At 33.3% G+C, this 16,520-nt stretch overlaps 2 protein-coding genes across 2 annotated transcripts in view; one reads left to right on the top strand and one right to left on the bottom strand.

Moving 5' to 3' along the window:
• The window catches only part of LOC126897938 (uncharacterized), a 1,697-nt gene extending 1,146 nt beyond the window's left edge, over positions 1-551 (top strand). Inside the window, exon 2 of the mRNA XM_050671885.1 lies at positions 46-551. Coding sequence (XP_050527842.1) covers positions 46-551 — 506 coding nt within the window. The remainder of the gene's footprint in view (positions 1-45) is intronic.
• Positions 552-8,599: 8,048 nt separating this feature from the next.
• On the bottom strand, positions 8,600-12,606 carry LOC126898608 (uncharacterized). Its single transcript, XM_050672845.1, has 4 exons — positions 12,476-12,606; positions 12,241-12,408; positions 10,795-10,947; positions 8,600-8,925 (listed from the first exon to the last, which is right to left on the bottom strand). Exons 1-4 carry the CDS (start codon positions 12,536-12,538, stop codon positions 8,740-8,742), a joined length of 570 nt encoding a protein of 189 aa, XP_050528802.1. The 5' UTR covers positions 12,539-12,606; the 3' UTR covers positions 8,600-8,739.
• Positions 12,607-16,520: the final 3,914 nt, after the last annotated feature.

Below are 16,520 nucleotides of genomic sequence, written 5' to 3'. Positions count from 1 at the left end.
CGACAAATGAAAATTTATCAAGTTGTAAAATTATTTTGAGCAAAGTTATATGGAAAGTTCCGCATGTAAGTGTGTTGGATGACATGCGGTTAGACATGCTCAAAATCCTGAAAACCTCAACACCGCTTCAAATAGCATTTCGAAGTTGGGATCTATATGAAAATCCTGGCCTACCAAATAGTAAAAGACAAGCCTGGACTGTGAAAACTTCATCGCAGACTGAGAGCCCGAGATTTGTTATTGTAGCTTTTCAAGTGGATAGAAAAAACAAAATAAACAAAGATAGTAGTAGATTTGACCATTGTTCGTTATCATCTCTAAAAGTATACTTGAATTCGGAATCGTACCCCTATGATAACTTGCGAATGGACTTTTCAAATGATAAGTATGCTGTACCATATCACATGTACACTCAATTCCAAGAGGCGTTCTATGAAAAGGAGATGGCGTGTCCTATGCTGACAAAAACAGAATTCAAGACAACTGCACCACTCATTGTCATTGACTGTTCGAGGCAAAACGAAAAATTAAAAAATGCGCCAGTAGNATGAAAAATTAAAAAATGCACAAGTAGATATTAGATTAGAATTTGAATCTGATGAAAATTTTCCGACCAACACTAAAGCATATTGCTTAATTGTACACGACAAAATGTTTGAATATAATCCTATGACTAATGAAGTTCATAAAATATTATAATTTGTTTTTTTCAAAAAATAATGTAAAAGATTTTATTTTTAAAACACTAATGATTACTTAAATATATATTTTGATTATTAAAGAAAATGTGTTTTTTATTTTAGTACCTTATCCTTATTATATTTCATTTATTTATTACATAAATCAAAAGCAGATAGAATAAATACTATGTAAAAAATAAATGCATATGAGAGTGATCGTTACTGTACGATGATACCTTTGATGTTTGAAATACGCTTACCTAAGCTTCTGGTAGTCGATGATAAAATTCTTAGAAATTATAGCTATACATTTAATAATACACAGACAGCGCCACAATTGTTCTCATATCAAATTACAGACGCTTATGAGCGATATAATATTATGATACCTTTGATGTCGGAAATATGCTTACCTAAGCGTCTGGTAGCCGATGATAAAATTCTTAGAAATTATAGCTATACTTTTAATATTACACAGACAGCGTCACAATTGTTCTCATACAAAATTACAGACGATATAATATAATGATACCTTTAATGTTGGAAATATGCCATGTGGTGTCATTTTTATCATAAAATGCAAACGACAGTGATCGTTACTGTACGGTGGTACATTTGATGTTGGAAACATGATCACCTAAGAGTCTGATAGCCGACAATAAAATTCTTAGAAATCATTTGTACATTCGATGTTAGAAATATGCTTACCTAAGCGTCTGGTAGCCGATGATAAAATTCTTAGAAATTGTAGCTATACATTTAATAATACACAGACAGCGCCACAATTTATCTCCTATCAAATTACAGACTATTATGAGCTATATAATATAATGATACCTTTGATGTTGGAAATATGTTTACCTAAGCGTCTGGTAGCCGATGATAAAATTCTTAGAAATTATAGCTATACATTTAATAATACACAGACAGCGCCACAATTTATCTCATATCAAATTACAGACTATTATGAGCTATATAATATAATGATACCTTTGATGTTGGAAATATGCTTACTTAAGCGTCTGGTAGTCGATGATAAAATTCTTAGAAATTATAGCTATACATTTAATAATACACAGACAGCGCCGCAATTGTTCTCATATCAAATTACAGACTATTATGAGCTATATAATATAATGGTACCTTTGATGTTTGAAATACGCTTACCTANGATACCTTTGATGTTGGAAATATGTTTACCTAACCGTCTGGTAGCCGATGATAAAATTCTTAGAAATTATAGCTGTACATTTGATGTCGAATATATGCCATGTGGTGTCATTTTTATCATAAAATGCAAACGACAGTGATCGTTACTGTACGGTGGTACATTTGATGTTGGAAACATGATCACCTAAGAGTCTGATAGCCGACAATAAAATTCTTAGAAATCATTTATACATTCGATGTTAGAAATATGCTTACCTAAGCGTCTGGTAGCCGATGATAAAATTCTTAGAAATTATAGCTATACATTTAATAATACACAGACAGCGCCACAATTGTTCTCATATCAAATTACAGACGCTTATGAGCGATATAATATTATGATACCTTTGATGTCGGAAATATGCTTACCTAAGCGTCTGGTAGTCGATGATAAAATTCTTAGAAATTATAATGCCATAACGACAAACGATACCTTTGTTCTCATAAAATTCATACGATAATTATTATTACTTATGACGACATCTTCAATATTAAAAAAATATGCTTACCTAAGCGTCTGGTAGTTGATGGTAAAATTCTTAGAAATGATTTGTACATTTAATNTAAATTTTTATTATATTTGTTGTATTTTCAATGTATTGTTATTAAATTCAGTTAAAATATTCGCGTATTTATTCGCAAAAAATTATTTTTTACAAATACAAAAGCAAATTAATTCAATTTTATAATAAAGTAATCTTACGTTACTGAAGACAAATTAAAATAATTGATAAAAGTTAATCGTTTTGGAAAAATGTTTTCATTGCCGAAAAAATGTATAAAATAATAATAGGTTTATAATAAAATCGGGTTTTTCGTTAATATGAACCGATATTATTATTCAAAAAAATTAAATGTGTATTAAAAAAGAATAAAAAAGTTTAAAATATATCAACTACATATTTTTAGTTATTAAAGTTGATTTTTTATAATACGAGTGAAAAATTATAATACGAAAAATGGCGATTTTAACACCGCGAAAACAATACTTTCACCAATGGACGATTTCGCCATATGAATCATAGTTATTCTAGAGGATAAACGCGTCTGTTAATAACGAATCGATCATCCGGTCGAACTATTCGGGGAGATTATCGTTTCCGCCAAACCTGAATAAGGTCGGTTTTCCGTTTCCGCCAAACTGATCTTAATATTAATTAGCAAAATAAAGTAATTTTTTGTCCCATCACTATCAAATGACATTCGCCCCCAAGAATTGTTGGCCTCCTTAACCACCCCTAAATATGATCATGTAGTTTTAAATAATTACTTATTTTATCATATTGGAATAACTTTATAAAGAAAATATGACGCTTTACCTAAGGTAAATAATTTATAATAGATAACTATTATAAGTAGGTTTATATATAACTGTAAAAAATAATAAAAATATAGTTGCGGATTTGCTCCTGCTTGTCCCCGCCGTTAAAAAACGGTGGAGGAAGGGGAAGAAGAAGAAGAAGGGAGTGGCAATGGACACTGCGTGTCCAATTGCGGACACCTCGGCGCCCTTGCCATTCAAAGTCGCGGCCCCTAGGTCGGCGTCATCTGCTGCAACCGCTCCATCACCCACCCAGGACACCTAATGAATAGAGGTGGTGAAGCAGAAGGGAGCCAAAAAAGTGGAACGGTTGACTACGGCTCCCAAAGCGGAGGTCCCTGGGGGGACCAAGGCCAAGCCGCCGCCACCGTCACTAGGCCCGACTGGCGCCCAGTTTCAGGCCAAAGTCCTGAAGACGGAGGCGGTGGTGATTGGGCCACTCAAGGAGGGTCAACAATACGCTGTGGTCATTAAGACCGCGATTTTTGCTGTTGACCTCAAAGCCTTGGACCCCCAATTGGCGGGCACCAAGAGGACCCGAACAGGTCTCGCCCATATCCTTGTGGGATGAGACACCTTTTTTTTTTCTTACAACCGGCATTATTGTGGGCCGCCCGGGAACTGCCGTGAGGCATTACTTCAGGGCGGCCCACGCCGTCTTAATTATTTACACCACCACGTTGCGAATCAGCCCAAAATTAATCAAGAGCTAATTCGCAACGTGGTGTGGCCCCCTCTCGTTAACCGAATCCCGCAGTGGGAACCGTTAGGAAGGGTTGGCGAAATAACTCACAAACAAAGACACAAAAACAAGAACAAGAATCTAAGGCACCGGCCTAAACCAGCGCCTCAGGTCCTCCTGTGCCGGGCGGCGTTGCTGGCTCTGTCTCAGGCGTTCTGCTTCCTCCTTCTTTAATAAGACTGATTCGGCGAACGCCTGGACGAGACTCCACGCCTCCTGACTCCTCAACATCTGGTCCACAATAGACCCAACTCGGAACATGGACCCTAGTCGAGACTTCAAAGAGTCACGCCTCGCACCGGAAGAGAGTGTGCAGAGCGCTATCAGCCTCTCCCGGGCATTCCGAACAGTGGTCGCACGTCAGCGCGGCTGCTTTACGAATACGGTGTAAGTACTCGTTAAAGCAGCCGTGGCCGGACATCACTTGGGTGAGACCATAAGTCATCTTTTCGTAAGTCCGGTCCACCCACCTGTCCAACCGATCGGGTCCTATGAGGGACCTGGTCACTCGCCTCTCGTCGTTTCCTCCTAGAAGCGAGTCCGCCTCCGGAGCATGGTCATCCGCCTGAGCGCTAGCCATGAAGGAGTGAACTTGTACCTTCCGCTTCGGTCTTGTCCAGGGCTAGGCTCAGTCCGCTCCCCTCCTGCTGGATCCAGGCGGTGACTGCGCTGAGCGCGCAGTTTGCACGAGATCCAGCCTCCTCAGACGAGGCGCCTTCTGCCATCACTAACGTGTCGTCCGCGTAGCAGTCGACGCGCACGTGCGATGGTAGCGAAACGCGGAACACCGCATCGTACGCGATGTTCTACAACAGAGGCCCGAGAACTGACCCTTGCGGGACGCCTCCCGTAACAGGTCTGAATCTCGGGCTCGCGGCGCTCTCGTAAGACCCGGGTCGTAAGACACGGGTTGTAGTCCACTGACTTCACGAGTTCGGCCCAACATTTCGCTATGGCCCGCCAGATGGCGAGCTTCAGCTCTTTGCGGGCCGACCTCAGCGCCTCCCTCGGGTCCGGGGATTCGGGGTTATAACTTTTTGAAAAATGTATGGATCAATACAATTTTTTTATGAGAAATAATATTTATATACTTCTTTCATTTGACATACTTTTTTTTTAAATCGGACCATTTCCCTTAATACAGGAGGGATTCAAAACATAAAAATGCATATAGAAAGTAGAACTTTTTCAACTTAATATTTGAAAGTGTTCCGGAGGAAATACTAACACTTTTATATATATCTTAAATTAAAGCTTATGTAATAAAATTTAATATTTAAAAAAAAAACTTCGGACTTTATTTTGTCTTCATGGTGAAAATAGCAACCGTATTCAAAAATATGCTATTTTTATGTTAAAATTCTTGGTTTTGTATTTTATTTTATTAGAAGAGGATTACACTGATTTTCATAAATATTATATCAATCTAATTGTCATAGTATAAAAAGTTAAACATATTTAAATTATATTGTTTCTTAGAAGTCGAGAAAAATAACTTTAAAATTTGAACTATCTAAATTTCCATTTTTATTAAGTGACGAATTCGAGGTACGATTTCTGAGACAGTAACACTGTGTCACTGAATTTTTTCTTAATTCTTTTTGAGTTAGAAAAAAATGTTTAACTCATTTGATTTTTATTTCATTTAGATTCAATAACTTCAATAAATATCATGAATACCATTACTGTAGTCTCCTCTCGTGAGAAAAAATTCTTATTAATATTATTTTACTATGTGGTTTTTTTTTTTGTAGCTATCATTTATTTTCTCAGCTTTCACTTGATCTACTTTTTATGTACAACATGAATCATCCCTATTCTACCCCCTTATTAATGTTATGTATATAGCACCTTCTTTCTTCTTTTTTTATGAATATATATTTTAAAATGATACATATAAATTTTCAAAAAAAAATGTTATATTATACGTAACCTTTCTCCTTTTATTAATATTTATTTTTTTTAAATCAAAACCTAAAAAATCCGTCAACAAGTACTATCTTGCTTGGCTCGACTACTAGGTCACTGTCCAGTGTTTCACCTGGGTATATAATACCATAATGGGAAGATCAGGGGCCATTGTTCCCTAGTAATTCAATCGTAAAATTGCTTGGGTTCATTTATCACGGCAAAAACCGAAAACTCAAACTTCGCATCGAAACATCCGCTGACGAGGCCGAAGAAAATATTGTCGAGCGTCCAATATATATAACATAATGTTGGTGTGTCGGCGGTAAAACGACTGTGTCGTCCCGAGCACGACGAGCGCTTTACGGGATTGTTGGTTTTGTCGACCCGAGTATCCGTCCGCAAATCTATACACGTTGTGTTTGACTTTATTGTTATTATTATTATTTTTTTTTAACAATACGCGTTATTACGGCGGTTATTAAGGCCACTTATTAACGAGTCGTTGTACAATTAAAAACTTATAATAAAATTTCTATAGTGACAACACCAACACGTTGTCGGTCGCACGATTACATTCATAAACGAGGAGCAATCGAGTGAGAATGTATTTTTTATTGAATTTCCAGTTACTTACAAAAGTAAGAGAGAAGAGATCTACAGATTATCATTATATGAAGTGTATAATAAATGTTGATAATAAGGTACTCTAAAGTGATAATGATATAAAAAAAAACCCAGTACAGGGGGGTCACGGCACAGTGGTGCCGTGGTATAGTTGGATCAAGTATAATGATATCTGACAGTGATTAAAATCACTATCAAAAATAAACGCTTCGATGCAAATCTTTAGATAGTGTTTAATTTTAAAAAATTGGTGGATTATTCCAAAAGCTTCATAAACTGCTAGTTCCTTATTAATATCCTGATTAAGATAAAGTAAGTCGAATGAAAAAAGGAATATTAAAAAATAGCATTTCCCATAAAAAAAATTATATTGATCAATACACTTTTCAATAAGTTATAGCATTATAAAGCTAAAAATATAAAAAATAAAATTGAGAATTTTCACAAAACAATAGCATTTGGTAGCCATTTAAACCGTGAAGATAAAATAAAGTCCGAAATTTTTTTTTTGCATAATAAATTAAATTACATTAGCTTTAATTTAAGATATATATAAAAGTGTCAGACCTTCCGGAACATTTTCAAAAGTTAAGTTGAAAAAGTTGTCATTTTAAATCCCCCCTTGTGGGCAGGTTAAGGGTTAAATTTATGAAAAAAATATACTAAATGAAAGGTAATAATATTATGCATCTATATAAAAAAGAATTATATTGATATGTTCATTTTTGAAAAATTTATGGCACTTTTAAGTAAAAAAAATTGAAAAAATTTCGAAAATAAGCGATTTTTAAATTCGTAATTTTTTGGAGGTTTCCCCCATTACGGGGAACGAGGGAATTTTTTTCAATTTTTGTGGGTAATGTCTTCGACTAGATACAATTTGTGATCTTTTGACGTATCATTGAAAGAAATCGGTTCGGTGAGAGCTGAGAAAAAGTGGTAACAGACACAAAAAAAAAAAACACATCTTAGTAAAACCAATACCTTCTCAGTTTCGCATCAAAGCTAATAAAGATGGAAAGAATATTTTGAAAAATTACTGAATGTGGAGTAACAAAAAAAGACATATGAGGATATCTCGTAGAATAAGGGATTGGTAGATTTAATTAGTGAGAAAGAGGTATAGGAGGCTGTGGCATCAATGAAAAAGAATAAAGGACTAGATTAACTTCCAGCTGAAGTATGGAAAATATCAGGCAGTGTTAGCATAAGGTGTTTGAAGGAACTTTTAAATAAAATCTTATTAGAAGGGAAAATTCTGAATGAATAGTATTATGATGCCAACATTTAAACGTAAAGGTAACATACAAGAGAGTGGAAATTATAGAGGCATAAAGCTTATGAGTTATAGTATGAAAATTTGGGAAAAGGTATTAGATAAGAGAACAATAAATGAAACATCGGTATCTAACGGAGCCAATATTTTGTATAAAGCAACTAATAGAAAAGTATAGGGAAAAGAAGAAATGTATGGTATTTATAGATTTGGAGATAGCGTATGATAGAGCACCGAAAGTGGTTTTAAAGTGGGCATTAATGAAAAAAGGTACATTAATATAATAGAAGATATGTATGATGGCACTTGTACCAGGGTAAAAAGTGTGGGAGGAGTAACAGAAGTTTTTCGGGTAAGAATAGGAATGCATCTAGGTTCTGCTTTAAGCCCTTACTTATTTTCTATAGTGATGGATGAAATTACTAGAGAAATACAAAGAGAGGTGCTGTAATGTATGTTGTTTGCTGTCGATATTGGGTCAATAAGAGAAAATAGGGAGGAAATTAATCAAAGGCTAGAGGTGTGGAGATCAGCTCTTGAAGAAAAGGGTTTAAAAATAAGTAAAAGTACCACAGAGTATATAAAGTACGAGTTTGACAAAGGAGAACACGAGATAGTTGAAATGAGGAGACCAGTGACAATACGTGATTGGAGAGGTAGGAAGTTTTAAGTATTTATGATCAGTTGTACAAAAGAGCGGATTGAATTTCCAGTTACTCTTTCACGTCGATCGCGCAACAAGTACGATGTTGATACGGCGTATCAATGTTTATATATATATATCGATATGGATTGATCCTGTTATTAAAATAGTCGATTCAAGTCAGATGTGTTTTGAAAATATATATATATTTTTATTAAGAAGAACTAAAAGCGAGAACGACTCTCAATACAGTGATAGAGCAGGTCTATCGTAAAGTTTAATACACGATAGGGTTGTGTTTATGTTCTAATAGCCAACGTTTTCGCTTGCGATTCAATGACCGTTCTTTCTCCGGAATGTCAAAATGTAAGCTTGCCCTTTCAAGTTGGTCACCATCGAGTTGGCGTCGTAAATCCTGACTTTCACTTTGAACGAGTATTCCCACCATTTCTCCGTAGGCGCAAACGCCATTGGAATTACGCTTTTGGAATACGTCAGATTTTGTACTAAGTAATCGCCCTGCAAAAGTCGTACAACACATTTCATGGTTAACAAATTGAAAATATTTCCAACGTGGCTATTGTATTCAATAGTTTTTTGTAGTTAGTCGACTAGCAAAAGGTGTATTTTTTCATAACAAAAATTATTAGTTATTATTATTATTGGATGTATTTTATTTCTTTTATCTCGGACTGTCGACAAATCTAACGTTTACCGACTGCATTTGAAGACAAATCGGTTAACGTTCCGACTGCGCTGTCCGACAATTTGTGAACGATTCGTCTCGTCGACGACGACAACAAAAAACGCTATTGACAAGGCGGATACGCCGAACACGTACTTTTTTGACTTATAAAACAATCGCCGCGTTAACGATTCGATCGAAGAGCGCAATCGAAATAAATCTGATATTTGCAACAGGTAATTTCGGGGCGGGCCGACGATGGCGTCGACTCGCGATTGTTGTCGTCAGCTACTGTACAACAGCGGCAGCGGTGCGCGTTACAAAAACTACAAAAAAATAGAACTAGAAATTCTATAGGAAATCTTCAATTCGAAGGTGTTGATTTTAACGATTAAACGTGTTCCGTAAACGTTTTGTAAATGCGTTAGACGCGGATTCAGCGGTACGGTCGAAATCTGAACGATCCTATTAGTGATAGGTTCTTGAAAAATTCATATCGCGCGCTCGTCCTCGTTTCGTCACGAATCAAACGAGAATGATTCTCCGACCGTTCGACACATTTTACAGAAGACGCCGCCGCCGCAGAATAATTTACCGGGACGCCCGAAACATATCGACAGTCAGTTAGAAGCCAAAAACCGATCCTCACCCCCGTACGCGCGGTCTAGAAAAACGCCAGTCCTTCTCATCCGCGAAGTTTATGCGAAAACGTAATTTTTTTACCGAAAACGATACTCTGAAAGGATTAAGAGACATGAAAAAATTAATAAAATAATTTATAATAATATAAAGTAAATTTTATTGTTTGAATTGAAATGTTAAACGTTTATGTTGAAAAATTGTTGGACCTTCACCGCAAAAAAACGGACCACGACGAACCATTCGACTTGCCCTAAATAACGATTCTAGTTTTTCTAGGATTTCGTTAGAACTCCCCTTTGGCCGCGGGAACACCATCGCCGGTCGATAAAAACTCAAATTCAAATCGAAACAAGAGAAGGTATTGGTTTTACTATGGTCTGTTTTTTTTTTATTTATTTATTTTTTTTTTTTTGTCTGTTACCACTTTTTCTCAGCTCTCACCGAACGGATTTCTTTCAACGATACGTCAATAGATCAAAAATCGTATCTAGTCGAAGACATTACCCTTAAAAATTGAAAAAATTTCCCTCGTTCCCCGTAAATGGGGGAAACCTCCAAAAAAATTACAAATTTAAAAATCGCTAATTTTCGAAATTTTTTCAATTTTTTTTACTAAAAACTGCCGTAACTTTTTCAAAAATGAACATATCAATATAATTTTTTTTTATATAGATGNAATGAACATATCAATATAATTTCTTTTTTATAGATGCTTGATATTTTTATCTATCATTTGGTATATATTTTTTGTAAATCTGACACTTAACCTGCCCACAGGGGGATTTAAAATGACAACTTTTTCACAAAAAATTAACTTTTTCAACTTAACTTTTGAAAATGTTCCGGAAGGTCTGACACTTTTATATATATCTNAACTTTTGAAAATGTTCCGGAAGGTCTGACATTGATTCGCGTACATATGTTTTTTTTTTTTTTTAAATTGTTCGCTAATGGTTATTTTGGCGTTAAAGCATAAAATAAAAAAAATATATATATATATTTTATTTTTGATTTGGAATCGTGCGTTAAAATAATAATAATAATTTAATAATAAAACTTACTTTGAAAGGACATTTGATTTCTCGATTCTTGTAACCTATTGAAATAAAAAAAAATGCTGCGTCCAAACCAGCACATATGTTTTTTAATTCCAAAGATCGATGATCTGCGCAATCGATAAAATACTCTTTGCATTTTATTAACTCTCCTTCTACCTAAAATATTTCAAAAGAAATAGTATTTAACGTTTTTGATATCTAATATTTTTATACTCATGCTGGTAAAGTCAAGGACTACTTATAAACACGTCAAGGGCCGAGCCGAGTTTAAAAAACATATCACTTTTTATAAGGTCTAAAGACCTTTTTTGACATAAAATCATTTCATTATTTCTTAAGTTTAAAGAAATTTCTTAAGACTAAGCGAAATGTTGAGTTTGGTTTCATATATATAATTTTTTTTAAATAAGGAATCTTCATTTGAAAGGAAAAAATGTAATTGAATCGTAACTTTCACTCTTATAGAATTGACAACTCGTGTTGTAATGACGACTTAATTTTAGCCCTACGTAGCTAAAATAGTATTGGATTTACTCCATTTTTGCCTTCAGGTCCACTATTAACTTAACTATCATAATTTAATAAAGTTCCCTTAATAATCTTAATCAACAAAAATCTTTTAATTGCGTGAAAATCTTCAATATTCACGTGTATCTTATTTTTTATTACTTTTAATAATTATCCCTAGTATTAAGATAATGGTCTTCGACATACTAATTTATGTCTACTACTGGTGACATCAAATAAAATACATTTTGTTTTATGTACAAGGTATCAGCATATTATATTCTACAACAACACTTTATATTTTTGTATATATCTATATATATTTTTTTTATTATTCGATGATTCGTTTTATTGCATCATAGTGTATACTATTTAGTTTAATCTTGTTTTTTATTTTCTTAAATCCACTTATGGTCCGGGTGTTGTTTTTCACGATCGAGACCCTCGCCTAAGTGGTTAACGACCCGACTTTCCTTATTGCAAGAGAGCCATCAGGATGGCAACTCCACAATCCGTTGTGTGGCCCAAGTTGTCACCTCTCAGTGTTTTTTTTTATTTTTTAAATCGGTAAACCAATTTCATATAATCCTAATGAATTAACTTTCTTTAACGGTTCGTCGCAAGACCATTAAAAGCCGTATCTAGACGAGACTAGTTATCGCCTAATAATAGTCGGATAAATTCTCTGTAATCTCAAAAAAATAATAATAATAATCCGAAAACTTACAATTGTTATAAAACAATCGACGTATAAAAATATACACTAAAAATACTTAAAACACTTGCCACGCTCAAGACGTAGTTTTTATAATCAAGCGTATGACTCAAAGGATTATATAAATGGATTAAATGAATGGATTAAATGAATGGATTAAACAAATGGATTAAATGGTTCCATTTCTATTGCACTCGGTATAGATTACTAATATGTCAGTAGCTTACGCGATAGGGTGTTAGGACAACGCGAAGGCTGAAGTTCAACTGCACGTATTGTACATCGCGAAATTGCTTGACTTCAAAGTGTAACCAATTGAAAAACGAATCGTTCTGAATCAATTCGTAGCTGACGACGCGCATTTCGTGTCTCACGGGATTGGGATTTCCTAAAAGCTAAACGTTTCTTTCTTTATACACGCGGTACAAAACAAATATATGTATATAAAAAAAAACGGCATACCTGAAAATTAGCCAAAATAATAAGACTAAGTTTTACCGTCAACACTATCAATAAGTAACGCATTTTGACGTTCACGTACTTGCCGTTCGTACAATTGAAAAAATAATAATGACTACGAATCGTCCAACGTAGCATATTTGACAATATATATGTTTAATATATATATATATATATATATGATCATATTCTTTTGTTCGCGAACACGAGTTTTCGTGTAGTAGTATCGTTCTTTTATGAAAAAAAAAAAAATGTACGGAAGTCATTATCGTTTAAAAATTTTACGCGGAGGGTGAGGTGTAGCCTATTATTGTTTATAATTAGGCGTTTGTCGGCGGCGCTTCTGTTTTGTACTAGAGACGGACGTAACGCGTAAAAATTGGATGTGTTGTACGTCATTTTATATTTTATAATCGTAACACCTCATCACGACATAAGTAAATTTTAAAATAACGATTGTTACGATTCGGTTTTTTGAGCTTTTTCCTGTACTCGTAACGTGTATAACGTATATTTATATATTATGTATAAAGTATTATGTATTTACATATATATATATATATATAATACATAAATATAAATTAAATACCGATGAAAAATATAAACAATTTAACGCGATTAAAACAACCAACATTTTTTTTTTTTGAACATAAAAATATGTTTTTTAAATATTTTTTTTTTGCTTTAAGAATAAATACGCATATAGCATTTTTATACGCACATTTATTGTGTCTGCGGAGGGGGGGTAGTTGCTGGCGACATTCGATGTAAATGGTGTACAACGAATGTGTCCGACAACGTTGGTGGTAATATGTAAATGGAAATATTGTTTTGTCGAACTTTTTTTTTTTTTCTTAACAATCGCCGTCTCTCGACATCGTGTTTAAAATCAATTTTTTTTATATTTTCCACCAATAACAACAATGAAAAATAATTTTTTCTAAAAACCTCAATACGTGTACGCCGATGTCGAGTTGCACCCACTCCGCACTGCGCACCCGATTTGTATGCGTCGAAACGTTACCCGACCAGCGCCAAAAGTAAAACTAAAAGGCCGCGGAGTCGTCGACGTTTGGAAATAATTTTAAAAGTCTCGACCGCAGCCACTGCGCGACATTTACGCGTCTGCTTTGTCGAGAACAGGCCTCCGACTGACAGAGACGGGACGCCTTTTTATAGCGTTTCTCCGAACAATCGTCATCGTGTAGTTCTCGCGACGTTGTTGTTCATTTGACGAGCGAGCCACAAAACGCAATAAACACCTACACAAAAAAAACCTATATTAGGGTTTTCAAGAGATTTTTTCAAAAAAGTCAAAATACAAAAATAACCTTATTTTAATACTACGTTTTAAAGTGTTAATGACTTCCGTTCATTTTTTTTTTTTAAGCAAAAAAAAAAAGTATTCAATCGGCGGAATTTAATAGCGGTGATATCAATTTAACGCGCATTTCCCTACACCCAGAGAAAAACCTCGATCTATATAATAAATTCATTGTTCAATTTGATAAATATATCATTACTATTGAACCTATGATATATTTATCAATATGATAATTTTTTTTCTTGTCTTGAACAATAATTATTTATAAGAATAGTTATTTTGTTCGTATTAATAAAACATTATCATAAACCCTTGATAAAATTTCTCTTTCAATTTTGATTGAGGTTTTTCTTTGGGTGNTGAGTATAATTATATTTCGTTACGTTTATAATTACCGTTTCAAAACGTGCAAACATTAAGTACAAAAAAGAAATTTTACTTTTCTTAATTTGTAAAATAAAACTTTTAATACTTGACCATTTGTGGGAAAATCAACGCCAACAATTTGGTTTTCGTAATTACCAATTAGACCATAACTACTAGAAAAAAACAAAAAAACATAACTACTAGATCTTTTGGCCATTATAAAAATTATAAAATAGTTAATTACGTAAAAGTAAAAAAAGCAATATAAGTGATGAAATATAATAAAAAGATTCAAAGATAATAGTAGCTTGCTGTACTACATAGAATAAAATTAGACTTGAATAACGAAAATGTTAAAATATTATATTTAACATATCATGGTTATAGGTAGACCTCTTCAAATATAGATTTTAGACTAATACTATACAAGATAAGATAAACATTTATTGATCTTGTCTATGATTAAATGCGAATATGGTCATGTGTTGATTGAGTATTATAAAACTAAAATTGATTTAAAGAAAAGTAACTCGTGATACAGGAGAAATACTATAAATAATCAGATAATTAAATTTAAAGTAAAAACAAAGAGATATGTAAAATTAAATATTAACAAATTTTGTAAAGCAAAATTCTTTTAGCTTCGATGCGAAGCTGAGAAGATATTTATTTTACTAAGATGTGTTTATTTTTTTTTTTTTAATTTAAAGCTATTTTTTAAATTTTATTTCATTTTTTATGATTTATTTAAACTAATACTCGTTCAATGCTATAAAATTCAACTTAATAACTGAATTAATTTATATTCAAGTCAGTATAAACATTTGAAAAGGTTATAATAAAACGTTGAAACTATTAAAGTAACGAAGTATAAAAAATTAGCTGATAAATTATTTTTGTGTTATCATTATATTTTTTGTAAAAAATTCAATAAATTTTTAAACAAATGAATTTTCAATAAAAATATAGATGACTTTATTACTATTGAATCAAACAACTTTTTTAAACGTTTTAACATAAGCATGGATTTTCTAAACATAGATCCTAAAACATAAATTAATACATTTATCATTAACCACTCGAGTTTTCCTAAAATAACAAAACTGTATATATATATATACATATATTATTTATTATACTAAGTGAAACTGACAACTTGTGTGATTTTTAATACAACTAAAAGTTCGCTGTAATTTTGTTTTTTAATTTTTTACATTTTCAGACTGCGCTAAATTTATATTTTTTTAAGGTTACAAGAGCCGTTAGTTAGATGTATTCCACAGTGTATCCGACCCTGTAAATCTAATAGACTCGTAATGTTATAAAAGTGAAACGCATTAAAATTTTTTTTCTTTTTTTGTACTTAATGTTTGCACGTTTTGAAACGGTAATCATAAACGTAACGAAATATAATTAGGGAAACACGCGCGTTAAATTGATATCACCGCTATTGAATTCCACCGATTGAAATCTTTTTTTTTTTAAAGCAAATAAAAAAATGAACGGAAGTCATTAACACTTTGAAACGTACGCCGAAGGTGAGGCATGTTTTATGATTATTATCGTTGGGAATTCCTCGGACGGGTTTCTCTTCGATAATATGTACGCGAAAACATTCACGATTTCCGGATTCGAGAGACGTCTCGTCGGTCAATTGTTTCCCTAAGGAAGCGTTTCGAACAAACGCGAAGCTCAGAAAGTATTCATGTTATCACGACGTGTTTATTTTTTTGTGGCTATCGCTACTTTTTTTCGGCTCGACTTTGCTCGAACCAACGGCAAGAGATCAAGAAAAACGTGTCCAGTCGAAGACATTGTAAATGGTGAAAATCCGCCGAAACGATTATGATTTTTTTGGCAAATTTCGACGTGTAATTAATTTTTTTTTTTTTTTCTAAAAATCGCTATGACTAGACATGACGAATCAAAATAATTCATTTTTACAACGAAACATATTTGTCCCGACGACTTGTCCTCTACTAGAAAACGACTGCCGCCGTATTTAAAAAACGTGCGATTTTCGTGTATAAAATTTTCGATTTCATATTTCGTTCCTTTGACTTTAAATGGCTACGACCTTTTCAAAAGTATATGGATCGATACAATTTTTTTTTTCATAAATACTTTTTGTGCTAAACATAAACATTCTTAAGCTTTAAAAAGTAAACATTAAAGGTATGTTGTTCGACGTACCTTTTTTTTTTATTAAATAAGACCGTTTTCCCCTATACAAGGGGGCGGATTAAAACTCGATATATACATAACAATACATTTTATCTCAATGTAAAAATCATCGTTTGACGTATTAAGATATTCAAAACCGCCATGACTTTTTGGAAAACGAACGAATCAAAATGA

The sequence above is a fragment of the Daktulosphaira vitifoliae genome, unplaced genomic scaffold (genome assembly GCF_025091365.1).
Source record: "Daktulosphaira vitifoliae isolate Bord-2020 unplaced genomic scaffold, ASM2509136v1 Scaffold_2, whole genome shotgun sequence".
NCBI classification, from domain to species: Eukaryota; Metazoa; Arthropoda; class Insecta; order Hemiptera; family Phylloxeridae; genus Daktulosphaira; species Daktulosphaira vitifoliae.
Note: the sequence above shows the minus strand (reverse complement) of the source record. Positions and strands in the feature narration are given on the sequence as shown.